We start from the raw sequence: 22,612 nt of genomic DNA on the forward strand, positions 1-22,612 counted from the left end.
CAGGGCTGTGGCTTTTTAACGGACAGTTTGGAACATCAAGCGAGCAGGCGAGGTGGCGACCAGAGGTCGCCAAAATGAGACCACAGAGGCCGCGACAGCAGGACCTGAAGCTTCGTGAAATCTGCACGTAACGCTACCGTCACGTAGCGCGACCGAGAGTGGTAAACGTCATCGTTCCGCGACGGAGACGCGGTAATATGACGCGACCCCCGGAAGTGTCCCCCTAGGTCGAGCGGCGAAAGTGGCAGCCGGTGGCTCCTGGGGCCATATCCCGCGAGGTCGCCCCCGAACTATTTCTCTGCGTGTCCTCTGGATCTTCCCTGAGTCTCCCAGAGCCGCGTAGTGAGGAGAAGTCTCCATCATCATGGGGGGAGGAGACCTGGTAAGTGGAGCGAGGCCGGACACCGACGGGCTGGGGACGGAAATTGGCTGGGGGTGGGTAACCATAGCAATGCAGCCTTGCCTGGAGGGAGGGGAGCCGCGGCCCTGGAGAGGGGACGGAGGGACGGGCTGAGACTTGGGACAGTGTGCGAGGTGTGTCTGAATGGTGGCAGGTGGTGTTTGTGTGTTTGTTGACGTGGGCTCTACAGGCTGGAAATTATGGGAAGACTGAGGACTGGGGCGGTTGGAACCATGGCTAGGAAAGGAGGCAGATATTGAGGACGTGTCACGAAGGCTTTGCTTTGTGTATCTTGTCTTGGAACACATCTTCTTCCTTAGCTTGGCGTTCAGAGTCGTGTCCTGAGCTATCGTAGGGGTGGTTTGTGCCTCATTCTCCCCAGCCCTGAGCCATGCCCTGGGGTTCATTTTAAGTGTGAAGGGAGCTTCATGTCCACCTTTCTGACTTCCATTCTTCCTTCAGTGCTGCATTCTGATCTGTAGTAACAGAACTTTCTTCTGATTTCATAGCACTTAATATAAGTTATGTGGCAATTTCTCTTAAACTGTATAGTTCATTTGTAGGGGCTAAGGCCTCAAACAGGGTACATGTACCCACAAGAACGTGGTGCAAGGTCAGAAAAATGTTCACCTCCTGAAAATGGTGCAAATTGAATCACCAAATAGATTAGCTTAGCCACCCGTCCAGTAGCACTATTCGAGTTTGTCAGATGTTCTTAAAGTGAGTTCCAAGGGCCGGCCTGTGGCTTACTCGGGAGAGTGCGGTGCTGATAACACCAAGGCCACGGGATCGGATCCTATATCGGGATGGCCGGTTAGCTCACTGGGTGAGCGTGGTGCTGACACCACCAAGTCAAGCGTTAAGATCCCCTTACCGGTCATCTTTAAGAAAAGAAAAAGAAAGAAAGAAAGAAAGAAAGTACTTGGGGGGGGGAACAAAAAATATCGATACAACATGGAAAAAATAAAACAAATTTTAAAATACAGTATAATGACTATTTAAATAGCATTAATATTATATTAAATAGTGTAAGTAATTTAGAGACGATTTAACGTGTATGGCAGGATGTGTGTAGGTTATATGCAAATACTAGGCCATTTTATTTCACAGATTTAAGCATCCATGGGTTTTGGTACCCACAGAGGTCCTGGAACCAATCCTCTATGGATACTGAGGGATGACTGTCTATACCTTCCCCCATCTCTGCCCCATTTCTCCTGACTTGCCATCACTAACTCCCATTTAGCTATGGCCAGTAGAAATATGACACATTTGTACATATTTAAGGGTGAAACCCTTTGCAGGGAACTCCGGAAGGACCTGTTCTATCCTGAAGCTTTATGTACTTGAACACCTGCCCCAGATGTGTGAGAGATTATTGGATGCAAACCTTGTCATTGTTAAAGATGTCGTGCCCTTACACACCTGCCTTGGCATGAATTGTGTATGGAGGAGTGGGTGAGGCCAGGTCAGTGATACCCTCTACTCACGCGCTCTCCAGATTATTTTCTCCCTCCTTTCATTTACCGCAGAATTTGAAGAAGAGCTGGCACCCACAGACCCTCCGCAATGTGGAGAAAGTGTGGAAGGCTGAGCAGAAGCATGAGGCTGAGCGCAAGAAGATTGAGGAGCTTCAGCGGGAGCTGCGAGAGGAGAGGGCCCGGGAAGAGATGCAGCGCTACGCGGAGGATGTCGGGGCTGTCAAGTAAGTGGGTGGCCGGGGGTGTCTTGGCGTGTAGGGAGTTGCAGGACTGGCCTGCAGGTGCATTGTCCAGGTGTTTCATAACAGCTGAGTGGTTAAGAGGGTGGGTTCTGGAGTCCGGCTGATCTGGATTCTAAGGTTGGCTTTGCATGTACTAGCTGTGTAACTGCAAGCATGTTTGGGAGACTTCGTTACTCCAGTAGAAACAGGGGAGTGATAATACCCAACTCCTTAACGTTTGTTGAGCATCAAATGCGATCGTATATAAGGACTTAGTGTAGGCCAAGCTCATGGTAGATGGTTCCCTCTACCCTGCCTCTCAGTATGTGTCGAGGCCTCAGACCTACTGTTGTTTGTTCATGTATTGCGGGCTTATTGTAGGAGGTCAGTGAGCTCGCACTGGAGGAGGTGGATCGTGTGTCTGTCAGTAAACGCCATGCAACTATGGACAGTCTCACGCGATTTTACCCTGCTTCAGCTTCCTCTTGAGTAACACAGTATAGGACTTGCAGACAATAATTACCCTACCCATCTCATAAAAGGAGATGGGAGTAAATATGTTCTGAGAAGATAAAAAGCATAAAATAGGCAGTGCATTCCTAAGTCAGAATGAAATAAAAACTACAGATAGACTAAAATTGAGTAATCTGTATTGTCATCATTCCTCTTGTTATGTCCTGTGGGCAAGGCTTCAGGGTGGTGTGTGGCACATTTCCCCCATTGGATATGGGGGCCTTTCCTTAATCATTTCATAGCATTCAGGGTTCTTTGCGTGTTGTGAGACTTAGTTTCAGTTCATGGAAATGGCGTTATGGAACTTAAGCAGGAGAAAAATCACATTCTTTCAGGAAAATGGATTGGGGAGAAGGCCATTCTGCCTTACGTATGAAATTTGGAATATTTCAAAGTTGGTGGAGTTTTAGAATTTTCCAATATGGCACAATACATTTAGGGCATTAATATATAAAATGGAATAAAAGAATGAGATTTTATGGGTTTTTTGTTTTTAACCATAGACAGACGTTAAATTATTTTACTTTATATACTATATATAAACTATATACTTAACATTACGTATATATATTTTTAAAATTTATTTTATTATTTTTTTTTTTTTTGCAGTTGGCTGGTATGGGAATCTAAGCTCTTGTCCTTGGTGTTATAACATATGTTATAATTTAATGGGAATAAGCTTCACAGATTAGAATTAATTCCTGGGCAGCTTATAAGGTGAACACATTGTGATATGTGAAGTTTTAGATTTTGCGAACCCTTGATTTTAAAACATATTGATGTTAGACTGAATACTTATTAGTCATAAGAATTTGATTTCCTACTGTCTAAAGGTAAAAATTACTTTGAGAACAATTTCTTTTAAAAAATTTATTTATTTTTGTCAGCTGGATCAAACCCTGGACCTTGGTGTTATCAGCACCACACTCTCCCAAGTGAGCCATGGGCCGGCCCTGTAATGGATATCTCTTAGAACAAATAAGACCTTCAGTATGTTATTGTGGATCTCCAAATCTCTCTTTGCAGTACAGTTTTTCTTTAGTATTTCCTGATAATGTTAGAAAATTGCATTTCCTAGACAGTGGTCTATTTCAGTGTTTCTCAAGCCTTGCACTTTAGAGTGGGCTTGGAAGATTAAATAAATAAAGATGGGGATGAGTCCCACCCCAGCGGGTTTCCTCAGAATAGGAAGGGTGTGTGGGGCAAGGGCATCTGTATGTTTTAAAAGCTCCCTGGATGTAGCCTTAATTGAGAACCTGGTCTATATCTTTAAGGATAGCAACAGCAAAAATCTAGAAGTCACTTTGCTTTTACATGCTTTCCTTATTTAATAACAGTAATGAGGAAAAACAGCAGTAAACTAGCCCCATTTTAGAGATGAAGATACGGAGGTGCATAAAAGTAACATGCCCAGAGTTACCCAGCTGGTTAGTGGTGGAACCAGAAGCCAAGTTTGGTGGCCCTGGATCTCAGCTATACAACGTGTCCTCATCCTAGAGGGCCTGAGTGGGACTGAGTTGGGTCCTTTTAAGACTAGATAGAGCCAGATACTTTTTATAGAAGTATCTGTCTTCATTTTTCATTTCCATCCTTCTGTATGTGACCCAGTTGTCCTTCCCTAGAAACTTTTGCTCCTTTGCCTGCAGGTTCCTGGTCTTCCTCGCTCTTCATAGCATCCCTTCTCTTTCCTTCACTTCAAAGTTGCTTTTCTGGGCCGGCCCATGGCTCACTTGGGAGAGTGCGGTGCTGATGACACCAAGGCCACGAGTTCGGATCCCTATATAGGGATGACCGGTTCACTCACTGGCTGAGCGTGGTGCTGACAACACCAAGCCAAGGGTTGAGATCCTCTTACCGGTCATCTTTTTGAAAAAAAAAAAAGCTGCTTTTCTCTCGTCCTGAACTGTGCCTGCCTCCCGAAGTCTCACTGCTCTTGTCCCTTTTTCTGTCTCTCAGAGTCGTCCTTTTTCCTCAAGTGCCAGTCATCCACGTAATGCTGATGACTCTTAAATTTCATTTATTTATTTATTTTTTTTGATGATTCCTAAATTTATCCAACATGGACCAACTCCGTGTCATTGTATATTCAGCTGCCTACCAGACAGTTCTACTTCAGCTGTCCCAGAATCACCTCAGTACACGCTTAGCTCTCATCAGCACCTTCTGGTGATTTGTTGACCTGTATGCCTCACCCAGTGGCTTATGAGCAACTCAGCTGCCTGAATTTTTTTCATCCTCTGGCTTTCCTCATCTGTCAGGCACATAGGAAGTATGCTGAGGAAATGTTTACAAATCAATAAATGAATATTGATTGCCATCTTCCCCATCCCTGTTAGTGTCAGGCACACACAGGCATGATCCCTCGAATCATCTTTGACATGTTTTTTAAAAATCCACCCCCACCTAATTACTAAAACCTGCTTTTCTGCCAAAAAGTACTGCATAGTTCAAGATCCATTTCCCATGAAAAAATGTCAAACATTGAACATATGATCATCAGGCAACTGTCTGGGATTAACAGGTGAATAAATTGTGGTCCCAGCCATCTAGAAGTTTAAAACCTGGTGGGAGAGACAAACACATACATAAATAATAATTTAAAAAATTATTATTATAAAAAGAGTAGCTAATGTTTATTTAGTACTTACTTTGTGCCTTGCACTCTTCTGAATGCCTTAAAAAATCCATTGACTTAATTCCCAGCAACCCTGTGAGGTAGGTACTATTATATCCCCATTTTACATGTGAGGACACCAAGGCTCAGAGAAGTTCCTTGACTTTGGAACCAGGATTCAAATCCATGTTGCCTCATTCTAGAATGTCTGCTCTTAACCATTATTCTATATTCCCTTTCAGGAAAATGAGCTTCTCAGAATATTCTAGTCACCAACTGATCTTCCAGCTTAGACCTCCTCAAGATCTGATATAGTCTACCCTTCACAATCAGTTCTTTTTCTTCTCGCCCCAGGAGCTTCTTATGTTTGAGTAACGCAACAGACAAAACCAGGCAGAGAAGTCCCCAAGGAAATGATAGCCATGTTTCACTGTTATTAGCCCCTTGGTTCATCATCTTCTAAGCATTTATTATATTTTTAAAAATGCTGTTAGGCATTTATTTTGATAACAAATGCAATGCAAGTGTGAATAAATTAATGTATTACTTTTTCACACACATTCCGCCCCCCCCCCATGTTCCTTTAAATCGAAAAAAGTGCTAAATGTCTCTCATGGCCTATTTGGCCATAGTTGTCCCATCTGTGGGTTTTGGGGTTTTTTGTGGTTTTTTTTTAGAGGGGTTTTTTTGTGTTTGTTTTTGGCAGCTGGCTGGTCTACATGTGGGGTTTTTTTATTTGTTTTTTTTTCTTTTTTATTCTTTTATTCTTTTTTTGTTTGTTTTTGTTTTTTTTCTTTTTTTCCTTTCTTTTTTGCAAATGTGGTTTTTAAAGCAGACTATAACTTGGTCTCCTGAAATCCATCTTGGACTACAGCTACTAAAGAAGTCCTATTGATATTGTCGATAGTTTCCAAAAGGCGAGGATGAGGATGGTAACTGGGTTAAGGGCTAGTGTAAAGGGTCTTCAGCAAACTGAGGACCACTGGGAAACTGCACAGGGCAAATCTTATCAACAGGATATCAGTTCCTTCAATTAAACCTAGGAGAATACCACCCCTTGTGGCTGACCCTACAACCATGGCCACTGGGCCATTTCTTGCTGCCAGTATGGCTTCTGTTAAGGCACCACTGGTGGTGGAGTTCCAGGGTCTTATTTCCCTTTGACCTGAACCATACTGCAGTTAGTCATGGGAAGTGGACCTCCCCACACTGCAAAGCTATCTCCTCCTTGTGGAGCCTATATTTTAATAGCTATCAAGAGTTCCGGTCAAGATGGCATAATAGATGGTCCCCAGTGTCATTCTCTCCCACAAATCAACCAATTTACAACTATGAAAATGTAATGACAGCCAAGCTTGGGCCGCTAGAGCTCAGGGGAAGAGGAGGAGAGACCTACAGAGTTCATAAGGCGGGAGAAGCCACGGTGAGAGAAAGAAACTGCTCAGACTGTTTCAGGCCATGACCGCTTTAAGGCTAGAGCTGCTGAGCACATGGAGCAGGAGCAGCAGAAGCCACAGCTGTGGCCTTCGGATGGAGTTGCTTGGAGGCAGCACAGGAGAAGAGGGCCTTGGTGGCCCCCAGGACAGCAAGACCACTAATAGGGTTCCAGTGGACCCATACAGGAGCAAGGAGCCAGAACAACTGAAAAAAGGAGCTGGTGAGTCATTGCAAGGGACCAGCACAGGGCCCATCCCATGGGAAGTGTTTGGAGCATCAGAAATACAGAATTGAATGGGGTCCAGTTTGATGAAAAGACTCAGGCCCAGATCAGAGTTTCTTTCTTTTTTTAAAAAAAGATGACCGGTAAGGGGATCTTAACCCTTGGCTTGGTGTTGTCAGCACCACACTCAGCCAGTGAGCTAACCGGCCTTCCCTATATAGGATCTGAAACCCGTGGCCTTGGTGTTATCAGCACCTCGCTCTCCTGAGTGAGCCATGGGCCGGCCCTCCCAATCAGAGTTTCTACATAACCCAGGTGTACCAGGTCTCTGGTGAGCCAGAAGTACCTGTAAGGTCAACCATTAAACCCTGAGCTGCACAAAAACCCTTCCATAGGGAAACAGCAGCAAAGCAGCAATTTAGCTCAACCACACAACGGCAAGTACTGGTTCCCACAGGAAGTTCCCCCATTTTAGAAGTAAGCAAAGGACAAAAAATTAGTTCCAGCCCAGGCATGCCACCAGCGCCTTGGGCCCACCAGGGGACTTGAGGTATGGAGCTAGGGACCAGACCTCCCACCCACAACCAGGCACACTGCCAGGGCCTCGAGGCCCACCAGGGGGCCTGAGGCATAGAGCCGGAGACCGGAGCCCCCCAACAATCAGGCACAACACTAGTGCCAAGGAGCATGCCAAAAACATCACCTCCATGTGGGTGGCCCACCACAGCCACCACAGTAACCATGGCTGCCACAAAAGTGGCTAGACATCACAACCACCACACAGATGGTCTACCAGCCACTGGAGTGCATTGACACAAAGAAAGTCACCAGCAGAGATCAAAGAAAAGAAGAGGATGTCTCTCTCCAAAAAGTCCATTCCAGAGTGACAGAAGAAGCATCTGCTCTGTGATAATATTGGGGGACCTGAACACACCTCTCAGTATTGGACAGATCAGCTAGACAAAAAATGAACAGAGTAACCGGTACTCTTTCAGAGGGAGAGAAGAAACATAGGGCTGTCAGTGGCAGCGGGAGGAGAGAGGGATAGGGAGAAATTAGACAAGGGGCATAAAGAATAGGTACAATTTGTAACAATATACATACTGGTAATATTGATTGGATCAATGTATGTCAACAATGAATCCCCAAAATATGTATAATCAATTATGATTTGATAAAAAAAGATAATAAAAAATAAAAATCTATAAGCACTGGGGAAAAAAAAATAATAGCTGTCAAACTCCCTCCTGGTCTGTGGTTTACTTACACTGGAGAATTGGGAGACACTGAGGCTAGAAAGACACCACCACCTGTGGTACTCATTGTAAAGGGCCCACCACAGCCTTCCACACTTTGCCAGGATGTGGCTCTCCTGCACGCTCCATCTTGACACCGGTGGGGTGAGTGATGCTGGGCAAGCCAGATGGAGCCTAACCCAGCAGCCTACGATCAGTTCTTACGTATAGACTATAGAGTTTCTCAAACCAATTCTTTTAATAGGAAAAAAAATTGTTAAGACTTATGGCCCTCCAGTGTTGGTTTAAATTAGTCTTACTAAAAAATGTCCAAATATGCAACTAAGAAGACATTTTTTATGCTCATAGTTGTTATATAACCTCGAAACAAAAGCAAATATACAAATTAAACAGAAAAAAGTTATACTCAGAAAACATTGAAGTTAATGTTGTAGATAATATTTTTTGTTTGTTTGTTTTTGTCTTTTTGTGACCGGCCACACCGCGCTCAGCCAGTGAGCGCCCCGGCCATTCCTATATAGGATCCGAACCCGCGGCGGGAGCGCTGCCAGCGCCGCACCCTCCCGAGTGCGCCACGGGATCAGCCCGATAATATTGTTTTGATGAAACCACTTTGCTGCTTGCTGTGTGAATGTGGTATTGGCTGCTTTAACATGTGCTCTTATGATTTTAACATGCCTTTACTGTCTGCTGTGTGAGGGCTCCATTTTCCCATCATGTTTCTCTCCCAGAGCCACAGGGAAATATTTGTTTGTTATGATAGTGGAACATAATTTGGCCCCTCTCATTTGGCTTACAAGCATCATTTACTAATTAGACTGTTATTTTCTCATTATCCCCCCAAATATGTAGTAAGAACTAAAATCTGCCAATAATGTGCCAGTAAGCACCAAAAGGCACAGTAAATACAACTGCATATGTAGTCACTGAAATTGTTCTTGTGATAAAATGATAACATGGAATATGCATATTGTTTTAGATTGACTTTGAAGTAAATGTCTAGTTTAATATAAATACTTTGTAAAGGAGACTTGAGAAGCCCAGAGCAGAGATCAGTGCCCCAGACTGAGGAACACTGTTTTCCTTCATTGATTGCTTTACGCTGGTGAAGATTCTCTACTCAGTCATAAGCTCCATGAGGGCAAGTGCTGTTTCTTCATGTCTGCCACCTGCTGTACAGTCTTTAGCCCATGGTAGGTGCCTGTAGGATGAGTACTGCTCTGACTAGCTGTGGTTCTCTATCCCTTGTGTTCAGATTTTGCGTGTAGGTTTGCAGGAATCTACATTTTCTTTGATTGTATTTTTTTTTCCTTGAACCAGAAAAAAAGAAGAAAAATTGGACTGGATGTACCAGGGTCCTGGTGGCATGGTGAACCGTGACGAGTACCTGCTGGGGCGCCCTATTGACAAATACGTTTTTGAGAAGATGGAGGAGAAGGAGGCAGGCTGCTCTTCTGAGACAGGACTCCTCCCAGGCTCTATTTTTGCCCCGTCGGGTGCCAATTCCCTTCTTGACATGGCCAGCAAAATCCGGGAGGACCCGCTCTTCATCATCAGGTGCTGATGAGGGGATGGGAGGGGGCTTGTTACAGAGACGCTGTGAGACTCCGCTAAAGCCACCGATTCTCTCCCCCACACTACGGTTGGTTTCCCCTTGGCTTTTATCTGCCATGTAAAAGGATTTGTCTCCATTTGGGCTTCCTGATGTTAGGAAGGAGACTCCACTAAGGGTGCCTGATCTAGGGAAGATACTGGTAAATGGACTAGACCATCCCAGATTTATTCATTTATCTTTGTCCCTTAAACAAAAATAGGAGATAGAAGTAAGGTGAGGAAGACTGGCAGTTTCTTGGAAATGTGGAGATATGTATAGAGCTGGCTAGCTGAGTGGACAGGCCTTCTTACTCCCACCTCTTTTTGGGAGGCAGGCAACAGAACCCTTTAAAAAGAAACTTTAGGATCTTACTTTGAAACCCTAATATGTAACAGATAAAAGTAGATCTGCATTTTAGGCGCTAAATGCGATCATCCTGTGCATATTATTGTTTGTGTTGGTTTAATTTGCATTCTTTTATTTCTAGTGTGTAAGATTGAACATTGAAAATGTTTATTTACTCTTTTTTCCTTTTGCAAATTCTCTCTAAAGTTATTCATTCATTCGTTCACTTGTTTTGGCAGCTGGCCAGTACAGGAATCGGGCCCTGCACCTTGGTGTTATCAGCACCATTATTTAACTAACTGAGCTAACCAGACAGCCCCTGAAGCTATTTATTTATTAAAGATATTGTATATGTTGCACATATTTTGTCCCATTTTGTTAGCGTCTTAATTTATTGTGGTAAAACATGCATTATGTGAAATTTACCATTTTAACCATTTTTAAGTGTGCAGTTGAGTGGTGTTAAGTGTAGTCACATTGCTGTGTGATCACGTTCATCCCCAGAACTCTTTCATCCCTATGAACTGAAACTCTGTATCCAGTAAACAATAGCTCTTCATTCCCTCTTCTCCCCTGCCCAGCCCCTGGCAATCACCATTCTACTTTCTGTTATTATGAGTTTGACTAGTTTAGTTACCTCATATAAATAAAATCATACAATTTTGTCTTTTTGTGACTGATTTATTTCACTTAGCATGATATCCTCAAGATTCATTCATGTTGAAGCATGTGTCAGAATTTCCTTACATTTTAAAAAAAATTTGTGGTAAAATACAGATAATTTACTAAATCTCTTTTTTGAGGGGGGCGAGGGCAGCTGGCTGGTACAGGGATCAAACACTGGACCCTGGTGTTCTCAGCACCACGCTCTAACCAACTGAGCTAACTGGCCAGCCCTTAACCATTTTTAAGTGTAGGGTTGAGTAGTGTTAAGTATATTCACATTATTGTGAAACAGATCTCCAAAACTTTTCATCTTCCAAAACGGAAACTTCATACCCATTAAACAACTCCCCATGTCCCTTTCCCCCCAGCCCCTGGCAATCACCATTCTACTTTATGTTTCCATGAGTTTGACTGCTCTAGATACCTCACATAAGTGAAATTATACAATATTTGTCTTTTTGTAACTGGCTTATTTCACTTAGCATAATGTCTTCAGGGTTCATCCACGTTGAAACATGTCAGAATTTACTTTTCTGGAAGGCTGAATAATATGTATAATACCGTATTTTGCTTATCCATTCATCCATCAGTGGACATTTGGCGATTGTGAATAATGCTGCTATGAACATTATTAGCATACAAATATTGTGCATATTATTTTATAAACTTTTTTTAACCCAGTCATACATATGAGTATTGAACATGTTTCTTGGTCACTCTCTTTCTATAACGTTATTAATGTCTATATTTTATGGATATGCCATAATGTGTTGATGATATTCTCTTGTTGGGTCTCTAACTTGTTTCCAAATTTTCATTGTTATAATATGAACAACTTTAGTGACCTTCCTTGATTATTTTCTTACAGTAACAATTTCTTAAGGTAAAATTTGTGAGATCAAAGAGTATATGTTCAGGCTGTGATAAGTGTTGCCAAATTGTTCTCCAGGAAGGATGACCAATTTACCTCCTATGAACAGTGTATGAGAGTAAGCGATGTATTTATTTCCTAGATGGTTATCATGCTAAATAACGCAGGTAGTTTTTGAAATGTTGCAACCAATTGATACACAGGATGACACCCATTTACTTGATCAGTTGGGAAGCCTTGAGCATGAAGCCTAACAAGAAACAGACCAAACTCACTGTCTTGCATAGCAGAACACCAGTGTAGACTTTCCCTACAACATGAAATCTCTTACCTAGATATGGGGGAGATTTCTGGCATCCACACCATTGTGTAGATTTCAACATAGGGCCTGTCTGCATACATTTGGAAAAAAGGTTGCTGCATAGAATTTGGAAAAGAGAATGACTTAATCCCCTCTCCAAAAGAAATAGTTATGATTTTTATAATTTCCTGTCTATTTAGGAAGAAGGAAGAGGAGAAGAAAAGAGAGGTATTGAATAATCCCGTGAAAATGAAGAAAATCAAAGAGTTGGTAAGTAGTGCATCAAATAAGCACCAGGAATATCTTTTAGCTACTTAACATGAGAACTTCTCTCTATTTACTCTTTTTTTTTTTTTTTTTAAAGATGACCGGTAAGGGATCTTAACCCTTGACTTGGTGTTGTCAGCACCATGCTCAGCCAGTGAGCAAACCAGCCATCCCTATATAGGGATCCAAACCTGTGGCCTTGGTGTTATTAGCACTGCACTCTCCTGAGTGAGCCATGGGTCGGCCCTCTCTCTATTTACTCTTAACGTTATGAGAGGGAAAACAGAATTTTTTAAAAATATTTTTGTCTTTTAGCGACCATCTCCTGGTGATTTTATGCAGTTGTGATTTATTAAGGTTAATCAAGCTTTATTTCTTCTTTTGTCTTTTGATTGGAAAAAGCACCATGTGAGGTCACTTTTCCCAAAAAAGAGGGGTATGGGAGATCCCTGTGGAAAGCATAATCATGCAGTGTGTTCAGGAGATCAGAGTGTGTCCTTGATTGTGGTATAGAGCTGCTAGGGCCCATTTATCATTCATGTGACATATTATGCAATGTTTTCTTGGATCAATTGGTAAGGAAAATTGAAGATTGACCTTCCAGTCCCTGATTGCTTTCAATGGAGGTGGAGTTCTTTTGACATAGAATGGAAACTCCTAGACAGTGGTTCTGGGGATTGTTTAAAATGCAAATTCCTTGCCTGACCTACCATTGATTCTGTTTAGTAGTCAAGGATGCGTTTATGTGTAACCAGTGGTAAGACTCTCCCCCGACCCCCTTTGTTGACAGGAAACCCCTGATAATGTCCTAGACCTCTGCAGACCCAGAGGCATGGAGTCTATTTGTGCATGACCCAGTCCTCCCACAGGGGACCAACAGGGGTCACAGTAATCTTGTGTGGTTATGTTCTGGGCATTTTCTAGTTGCAAATGAGTCTGGAAAAAAAGGAGAAGAAGAAAAAGAAAGATAAGAAAAAGAAGCACAAGAAACACAAGCACCGAAGCTTGAGTAGCGATCGTTCCAGCAGTGAGGATGAGCACAGCCGGGGGAGGTGAGCATGTGGAGGCTAGCCTCCCTCACCATTGGTTCTCTTGCTCATTCACTCATTCATTCCACAGGTGTGAACTGAGCACCTGCCCTATGCCAGCAACTGCCAGCTACTGGGGTTTTAGCGGTGAACACTTGGACATGGGCCCTGTGCCCACATAGCTTGCCATCTAGCACTAGAATTTCTTGGAGATGTGGCTGGGTCTCTTGGCCTGCTGCTGGAGAGAGACCCCTACTAGAGCTGATGTTAGGCTTGGAGGTATTAGGTCAGACATCCTGGATGTGACTTTCATTTCAACTTACGATTCCTCTAGGACTCAAGTGGGATTTATGTAGGCTTTTTTTTTTTTTTTAATGGATTAATTGGCCCATTCTGCGTGTCTGCCCTGTGGGAGCAGCGAGCTCTGTTGCTGCTGACTCACTGCTAGTCCCTGGAATAGCAGCAGGAGGTGAGAGGAGAATGTGTTTGGGTGTTGGGGTAAGAAGCCAGGCCTACAGTATTTCACAGGAAAAACTTGACTGTGCTGATGCATCTCTAGCAAACACAGTCCAAATAGAGAAACACTCTGCCAAGTGATAGCTGGGAGGTGGGAAAGGTCGCTTGGAAGCAGGAAGCAGGTCTCAGCATGAGATTTAAACTGCATCTTTATGCGTTTTCTTTTTCAATGAGTGTGTGTGTTTTAATCTCTTAGGTCTCAAAAGAAGATGGCAAATTCTACCCCTGTTTTATACAAAGTCCCCGGATATGGCTTACAGGTAGGGATATGGGTTTCTTGAGGGGAGTGACTGTGGATAGCAGGCAGTTTGGGCATAAAGCCTGGGATTGCTGGGGGGCAGGACTATTCCTTATCCCTGGGCCTCTTACTGTGGCTGAGGGCCCTCTGAGCAGAGGCTAAAACCATCAATGGAGCATTTAGGCATTCTGCTCATCCCTCTGCAAATAATTTACATGAAATGCACACATTTTAGATACATTTTTGACACATGTACATCCCTCTGTATTTATAACCTTAGGTTCTGTCCTCCATGCTTCTGCCTCTTGTTCTGTAGTGAAGAGCCAAGCCATGTGTATTCTTTTAAAGGATTCTAAAGATAACTTTCCTCAGTTTGTATGGTTCTTTTGATAATTCTGTGTGATAGGATTGGTGTGCCCAGTTGGCTCCTTACAGAACCTCATTGCTTATTCATTTCCTGTTTCACTGCATTTTCTCCTGAACCACTGGATTTTCTTATGAATAGCTTGTTTTCTCTTCTTTTCTTTAATGGTATAGGTCAGGGACTCTGATCGTAACCAGAGACTGCAGGGTCCTCTGATGGGCAAGCAAAAGGGAGACCATGGGAGGAGGAACCATTCCAGGTCCAGAAGCTCTTCCCACTCACCCTCCAGACATGCCAGCAGGAAGAGCACCAGGGAAGCAGGGGCTCAGGACAGGAGGTCACGATCCCCAAGGCCCAGCAAACCGTGAGTGTGGGAATTCACTTGGAAATAACCTAGGACTGTGGGGGCCTGGTCATAGCAGGTGCTACTTGTATTTGCTTTTGGTGATGTCTGTCCATCGACTTTCCTAAATGTCTTTGCTATTTTCTTTACATCATTTTTTTTTTTTTTACCTTAATGTAAAGCTCAGGGCCCTAGAACCACATATTTATAGGTATATATTGTGCTAGTGGAATTGCTGGGGTGAGTTTAATATCAAACCTTTTGTTGCTGTTGTTGTTTTGCTATTTTATTTATTTATTTATTTTTGGTGGCTGGCCAGTATGTGGATCCAAACCCTTGACCTTGGTGTTATTAACACCACACTCTAACCAAGTGAGCTAACCAGCCAGCCCCTAATATCAAATCTTAGGTATCCCTGTGCCTTTATTTTTCTTCCACTTTGCCCTCTCTTCTGTTGGATTATAGTTCTAAGATAATTAGCTCATCTCTCGTTGTTTGAGGGATTATTATAAACCCCTATATTGAAAAGGCTTTTCCCCTCTTTGCCCTCTGTGTCCATTACAGGCACAACTCTAAGGTAAACAGAAGAGAGAGAGGCGAAACTAAGAGCCCATCACCTAAAAAAGAGGTCTACCAAAGGCGGCACACTGCTGGATATACCAGGTAAGTCAGGAGCCCAGTAGATTAACTTCAGTTTCTGCAGGCTGAGTCTGAATGTGGCTCAAACCTGGACACATGGGTAATTGATGCTACCTCTTTGCCAAACCAACTTTTATTTATCTTGTCTACTTTTAATGTTTTTTTTTTCCCCACCCAACATGAGGCACATTGAAAGGACGAAGTAAATAGTTTTGACTTTTTAAAAATAATTAATTTTTTTTTTTTAAAGATGACTGGTAAGGGGATCTTAACCCTTGGCTTGGTGTTGTCAGCACCACACTCTCTAAGTGAGCAAACCGGCCATCCCTGTATAGGGATCCGAATCCATGGCCTTGGTGTTATCAGCACCACACTCTCCCAAGTGAGCCATGGGCTGGCCCTAAAAATAATTAATTTTTTAAATTGTACATTCTATGGAGTACAGATTGTTGTTTCAGTACAAGCATATATTATTTAATGATTCAATCAGAATAGTTAGCATATCTATCACCTAAACATTTATCATTTCTTTGTGGTTATAAAATTCAAGATCCTCTTTTCTGGCTATCTTGAAATATACAGTAGGATATTATTAGCTATAGTCACTGTAGAGCACCAGAATTCATTCTTCCTATCTGACTGTAACTTTGTAACTTTGAACATCTTTACCAACCTCCCTCCATCCCCTTCCACCTCCTCTGCCTCTGGTAACCACTATTCTGCTCTCTCTTTCTTTCTTTCTTTTCTTAATTGATTCATGATAATTGTATATATTTATGGAGTACAGTGTGATATTTGGGTACATTTATACTGTGTGCAATGATCGTATCAGGGTATTTAGCATATCCATCACCTCAAACATTCATCACCTGTTTGTGTTAGAAACACAAAATCCTCTCAACTAGCTACTCGAAGTTATACAGTAATTTGTTGACTATAGTTACCCTATATTACATAGTTCTGACTGAATGATCAGTTAAGTGACTATATCTCACTATCTGTAAACACATTAATTCTCATAGAGATTTCCACAGAGAAGGTTTTCTTAAAAGAGTGTTCCTTTCTTGAGGCATCAGCTGGAAGGGAAGCAGGATGCTCTCTTTGAGGGTAGACATCCTCAGAGTTTGTATTCTTTTTTTTTTTCTCCTGTGTTGGCTGGCTGGTACATTCTTAGAGTTTGAGTTGGGTGTGGAGTGGATCCGACAGAGCACAGGCATGTGCAGCCCTGGGACCTCAAGAGAGGTGGCTGTGCCCATGAAAGACTGTCCTTGGGGGTCTAGGTTGCTCTTAGAAATTGAGATGAGGACTGGCCAGTTACCTCAGTTTGTTAGAGCATGGTGTTATAATACCAGGGTCAAGGGTTCAGAACCCTGCACCTACCAGCCACCAAAAAAGAAAAGAAATTTAGTTGAGGTGGGCAACTTTTGTGAACTTCCTTTTACTGCTTCATGGGATGTATAGACCAGCATTTTCAAACACATTGTCTATACATTAGAATCACCTGGGAAGCTTAAGAAAAAATCCTATTACCCAGCTATACCTCAGCCCTATTATGTTATAATCTCTGAGGGTGGACCAGACATCAGTATTTTTAAAGCTCCCCAGTGATTCCAACATGCAGCCAATATTGAGAACCAAGCTCTTTTATTCACTATGTTAGAAGAAAGATGGACCCTAGTGTCTTTTTTAACTCTTAATTGCCTGATTCCAGAGCATGGTGCTGATAAAACCAAGGTCCACGGTTCCAACCCTGTACTGGCCAGCCACCAAAAAAAAAAAAAAAAAAATTCCCGGTTCCCTAAGTTTCCAGGGAACAGAAACTTTTTTAAAGGTTTAATTATTTTGATTGGCAACTTTCCAAAATATGTTACGTATTTCTCTGCCTTCCCAGGGAGTATATGCCATATCCATATAACTTAGTCTTTTATCAGTGACATGGGGTCAGTTCTTCAGCTGAACTGTAATTCATGCTTTCCTTAGGGATTCTCATGGGGGTATGTATTTTTATATTTATATTTTAAGGCACATGACTATGCTCTTTAAGATTCTGCTTTCTGTTTTTCTGTCTCTGTTGCCGTCTGCCATCACTTGAATTTGTCTAACTTTGTCAGCCCTTTTTTTGTTTTGTTTTGGGCAGTTGGTCAGTATGGGGATCCAAACCCTTGACCTTGGTGTTATAACAGCCCTATCAGCCTTTCTTATCTCCCTTAGAGATAATTCCTTTGTTGAATTTGTGATTTAAAACAAGTTAGAGCCCCCAAGACCTCTTTCTTCCAGGAGCAAAAACACAGACACTTTAATGCATGGATTTTACGATATCATTCTGTCTGTTCAAAGGTCTGTTTGGGTGTTGTGTTCCAGGTAGTTGAGGTTGTTTTATGTAACTAAGTGGATGCCGAATTAAAACAAAAAAGAGAAAAATTATGGCAGTAAAACCTTTCTTAGCAATTCAGGGCTATTCAGTTAGTGTTTCTTTTTTTTTTTTTTTTTTGTCTTTTTCGTGACCGGCACTCAGCCAGTGAGTGCACCGGCCATTCCTATATAGGATCCGAACCGCAGCGGGAGGGTCGCCGCGCTCCCAGCGCCGCACTCTCCCGAGTGCGCCACGGGCTCGGCCCCAGTTAGTGTTTCTCAGATCAAGGGGTATTGAATATTTCCTCAGGGCCTGAGACTACTGTGAGAATTCAAATATTTTGGGGTTTTCTTCTGTGTGTGCATATGTGTGTGTTTTAATTGGTGGTCTAAAAACAACTTATTAGTTGAAAAGATAAGTTTTCTTCTCTCTTTTTTTAAAGTTTTTTTTAAAGGCTGTAAACACTGTACTTGTACTCACCGAAGCTTTTCTTTTGCAGTGAGATTCTCAATTTAAAGTGATTTTTATAGACTAAGACTGTTTTTTTCTCTTAAAGTTTTTCTTTGACTTATGGGATTCTCATTTAATTTATATTATATTTCATAGCTTTCTAAGTTTCTTGCAGGCAGTATAACACTTTTATAATTAAAAAATATACATACTCAAAACAAAACCCACTACTATCAGGTTATACCCCAGAAGTGGCTAAAATTCCTGTTGGGCTGTAAACTACCCAGAACAAAAGTGGCAGTAGGAGAGAGAAAGTGGAGTTATTATTCTTGCATTAATTTCTGCAATATGGAGGCACAATTTTTTAAATTTGTTTTTGGTGGTTGGCCGGTGTGAGGAACCAAACTGTTGTTAATTGTTTTGATCAAATAATACCAACACATATTTTTAAAAGTCAAATAGTATTAAAAATTTTATAACAAAAGCCGGCAGTTCTTTGCCCTGCCGGATCCCACGCACAGTCATGTTGCCCAGAGGCAACCACTTTCAACTTTTTGAGCTGTTTCTTTTGGCAGCTACATATTTCTAAAAGTATGCATATGTTGCAGTCCCTTAATTCATCAATTTTAGATATTAGATATTTTCTCACTGTTCCAGTAAATGATATCTGAGAGTAAATGAGCTCACATACACTCCCTCCCAATTCTTTCTTCTCCTTCCATCTTTCCATTGTGGTTATATCACAATTTTTGGTTTAGTCAGTGTGTGGATTCATATTATTATGATACATAAATAGTGTTCACTCATACTTTTCATTGCTAAACCAAGCAGGATGCTGAGATTATAGTTCCTTTCTTGTGTGATTTTTATATTTTTTCCTAAAGTCAGTGATAGCCTCTTTCAATCTGACCCATGTCTTCCAGTTCTGAGAAATTTTCTTGTTATTTCTTTGATAACCTCTTTATCCTCCCTCATTTCTAAGAACTCTTTAATGTTATCTGAGTGTTCCTTTTTAAAAGACTACTAGTCTCATTTCAGTACTGTAATATCTTTCATGTGTTATCTCTGAGTGACATTTTTAATTGTAAAGGAAAATTTTTTAAAGTTTTATTTTGTGCTTTGTCTTCTGTTTTATCAGTTCCCCTTTCCATCTGTTTTGGTCTCTCTTTCATGTTAGAGGCTTCCCTGAACTGTCCCGTGATGTTTCACTGTCTATTCATATTTAAGATGAGGTGCTAAAAAGCTGAACACACTGTATATATCAGCAGAGCTTGTCTACTGGTAGATAATTGGATTTGAACTGGTTTTTAGCTGGGGGACATTCAGATGTCAGTATCTTTGAATCTTTTGTCAGGGACCAGTAAATTTCTCCAGAGAAAAATCCTCTGGTTGCCTGACAAAGGGCTATAAGTCTGGCTGCTGGCATTCTGAGAAAGAGCACAGGTTCCAGCAGGGGCTGGGAGTCTCAGAGTTGGGTATGAGGACTTCCACTTCATCCCCTGCCACCTTTCTCTGCTGTGCCTGAGGCCTCTGCATCTTCTGGTCTCCTGTCTGGTTTTAGTTTCTCCAGAAGGTAAATCACAGGGTCTCCTGTAGATGTTTGGGAGAACAGTCCCTGGCTTCCCCCATGTTAGGCATGAGGACCCAGGGGTGTCTTAATTGCTCCTAAAACAGACTTTAAATGAGTCCCCTTGTTTTCAGCCCTATGTTTTGTTGCCATCCTCCGAAGTACACGGTGCCTGCAGTCCCTGAACCTTTCTCGGATTTTGCAGTGTGAATCCACTTGCTTCTCATCAGTATCAGGCACTTGGGACAGGACTCAGTTTCCTCTAATCTGTTAAATTCCTCATCCACTTCCATCTTCCAACAATTTGTTGACATCCCTCATCTAGTGTAATCTCCCCTTCCTTTGCATTGTGGCTTTGTATATTTTATTTAGTGGGGCTTTTGAAAGGGAGCTTAGTAATTTCACAATAGATAACTAAATGTCAGGTTTTCATTTCTTAAGTTTGTTTCTGAAAATGGGGCTCCCACTCCGTTATGAGACTCAGAATTATCTTTCCTTGTAAAGGGGGATCTGTATATCACACTCATTTGAGAATCATTGGATTTCGGTGTCTGACATTGTTAAATAGTGCCTAAGCTGATTCATCACCTCCTTTTCTTGCTCTTACTTCATTTGCAGTGAGTGCCAGGGAAGAAGACCTTCCTATTACTTTCTGAGGTTAAGTTGAATCCTTCAGGCTTTGGCTTCTAGCTTAGTCCTAAAGTGGTATACTCATAAATTTCTGAACATCTCCCATGGGTAGATGGTACATGTCAACAGTTACATGGATAACTTAGTCCTCTGTTCTTCTATAAGTTGTTGAACAAACATTGGGATATAATTACTATAGGCTCTTGATTAGTGCTCAATTTATTTCATATTTAATTGTTTCAGAATAATCTCTTTAGAGATTACTGAGTGAAATTATGGAATCCTTCACTGAAAGTCTTTGAAATTTGGATGAAACCACCAAGATGTTAGGAAGGAAGGAAATTCATGCTGGCTTGGGCCCGGGCTAGGCATTTCCTTGGAAAGAGCAATGAGCTTGAGAGCTTGGGGTCCTACTTGACCTCTGTTTTCCCTGTGCTGCTTCCGTATTTTTTTTTTTTTTTTTTTTGCTGAGAGAAGTAGACCTGATAGGATGGTTTTGTGTTCAACAGAAAACTGTCAGCAGAGGAAATAGAGCGAAAACGGCAAGAGATGATGGAAAACGCCAAGTGGCGGGAGGAGGAGAGACTGAACGTCCTCAGGAGGCATGCTAAGGATGAAGAACGGGAGCAGAGGCTGGAGAAGCTGGACTCCCGGGATGGGAAGTTTATCCAGTGAGTGCATCATCTTCTTGTCTGAGGGCTTTCATGGGATGGTCTTAGGATGCAGTCTGGCAGCTGGCTCATCGTGCTCCGAGTGTTTCTGCGTCTGTGCAGAGGACACGGAGTTCAGATCCACCTGTGTTGTCACTCCCAGCTTCTAGCCAGACGGTGGGATTTTTTTGATTTGAGGGGAGGAGAAGTGAATTGGTATTTTCTAAATCACTGAAACTCCTTGGCCTTCCTTTTAAATAATAATTCATGGCTCCGGAAGCCTTTTTCAAATGAGGCTTTGACTTATTTTCCAAAACAGATAAATTTTCCCTCACGGACACTCATTTAAAAAATTTGGTTCCAGATGGAGTCGCTCAAAAGTTATGTATGTGGGCTTAAAAGAACTTGTGTTTCTGCAGCTGCTTTATGGCTAGCAGCCTGTTTCTTCTAATTCTGCCAGACAGTTGACCAACTGAAAAATGCTTTTGACGTCCATTTGCCTGTCTTTTCGTAGCCGCATGAAGCTAGAGAGCGCGTCTACTTCCTCCCTGCAGGATCGGCTGAAGCGGAACATCTACTCCCTACAGAGGACCTCGGTAGCACTGGAGACGAGCTTTACGAGAAGATGACACCTGCCCTCTCTCTTACTGGCTTTCCTGAGTCTTCCAGGAAGGCTGCTGACCCCCTAAAAATTCTCTTTATAAGAGTTCACATGACTTCTTCCACAGATGTCACATGACCACTGTTCAAAGTGACCCTCTTCCACCAATTCCTGAAACAGCTCACTTCCTTGGAGAACAAGTGTGACTTGTTTTTTGGGTCCCTTAGTAACTTTTGCCAGGTGCAGAGTGGGTTTTGTCTGTGTTTTTTAATCAGGGGGCACTGGACGCTGCTGGTGTGAGTCCTCAGCCTGCTGGAAGGCTGCTCCCTGGGCTTAGGATAGGATGCCACCTTCCCTCCCACCTATGTGAACACCCCTGTTCCACGCTTCAGTGTAGACCAGACCTTTCAGGAACCTCTCCCTTCAGAGTCACTCAGATAGATTGTGCTTACTGGGACAAATGAACATTTACTTGAGTTAGTAGATAATGTGACAGGATGAAGTTAGGGCAGAGCCAAGGGAGTAACAAAGAATCTGGAAGAGAAAACAATACAAAAAGCCCTAAATGAACTGTTAACTATTTTGTCTTTAGAACTATAAAAGCGTAGTGTGTATATGTACAAATGTATAATTTTTACATGCTTTTTTTAAAGTTAGCTTTGTGAGAATATCTTGTTTGGTCAGTGACTTTACTGTGTAATAGAACCCCATCAAACCTTGTTATTGAGTAATAAAATAAAGCAGGTGAGCTCATTTTTCTCTCTGAATCCAGTGGGTGTAGGAGGAACCTGGGTTTATTGATAGGGTCTAGGGTAGCTATCCTTCCCCACTGCTGTCTCCAATGTAGGCAGTGCAGTTGTATAGCCAAATAATTTCAGCAATCAAGATCAAATTGCCAATATGCTCCTTGGCTCCTAAAAGAAAATAAAATGGAAGCTGTTTATTTCATGGCTTTTTTTAATGATGTGTAATAATCACACTACAATTCTAGATTTTCAGGAGTTGCTTGTTATTTAAAAAAAAAAAAAAGTGACACTCAAGGGG

General features: G+C 42.2%; 1 protein-coding gene and 1 pseudogene across 2 annotated transcripts; one reads left to right on the forward strand and one right to left on the reverse strand.

Annotated features, from left to right (window-relative positions):
* The first annotated feature begins 227 nt into the window (after positions 1-227).
* CWC25 (CWC25 spliceosome associated protein homolog) lies at positions 228-22,467 on the forward strand. Of its 2 annotated transcripts, none has more exons than XM_063111425.1 (10): positions 228-382; positions 1,933-2,105; positions 9,466-9,702; positions 12,123-12,192; positions 13,114-13,241; positions 13,930-13,993; positions 14,509-14,699; positions 15,243-15,341; positions 20,827-20,988; positions 21,482-22,467. In XM_063111425.1, exons 1-10 carry the CDS (start codon positions 365-367, stop codon positions 21,594-21,596), a joined length of 1,257 nt encoding a protein of 418 aa, XP_062967495.1. In that variant the 5' UTR covers positions 228-364; the 3' UTR covers positions 21,597-22,467. The 2 variants fall into 2 exon arrangements, with proteins under 2 accessions (XP_062967495.1, XP_062967496.1); XM_063111426.1 differs by having other exon boundaries at positions 21,522-21,598.
* Positions 6,118-8,242, reverse strand: LOC134389518 (mitochondrial import inner membrane translocase subunit Tim17-A-like; annotated as a pseudogene).
* Positions 22,468-22,612: the final 145 nt, after the last annotated feature.

The sequence above is a fragment of the Cynocephalus volans genome, chromosome 10 (assembly GCF_027409185.1).
Source record: "Cynocephalus volans isolate mCynVol1 chromosome 10, mCynVol1.pri, whole genome shotgun sequence".
Lineage (NCBI taxonomy): Eukaryota > Metazoa > Chordata > Mammalia > Dermoptera > Cynocephalidae > Cynocephalus > Cynocephalus volans.

Coding starts and splice junctions, on each gene's coding strand:
- CWC25 (XM_063111425.1), top strand. Junction 14,700..15,242: donor TCCCCAAGGCCCAGCAAACC/GTGAGTGTGGGA, acceptor TGTCCATTACAG/GCACAACTCTAAGGTAAACA. Junction 15,342..20,826: donor CACACTGCTGGATATACCAG/GTAAGTCAGGAG, acceptor TGTGTTCAACAG/AAAACTGTCAGCAGAGGAAA.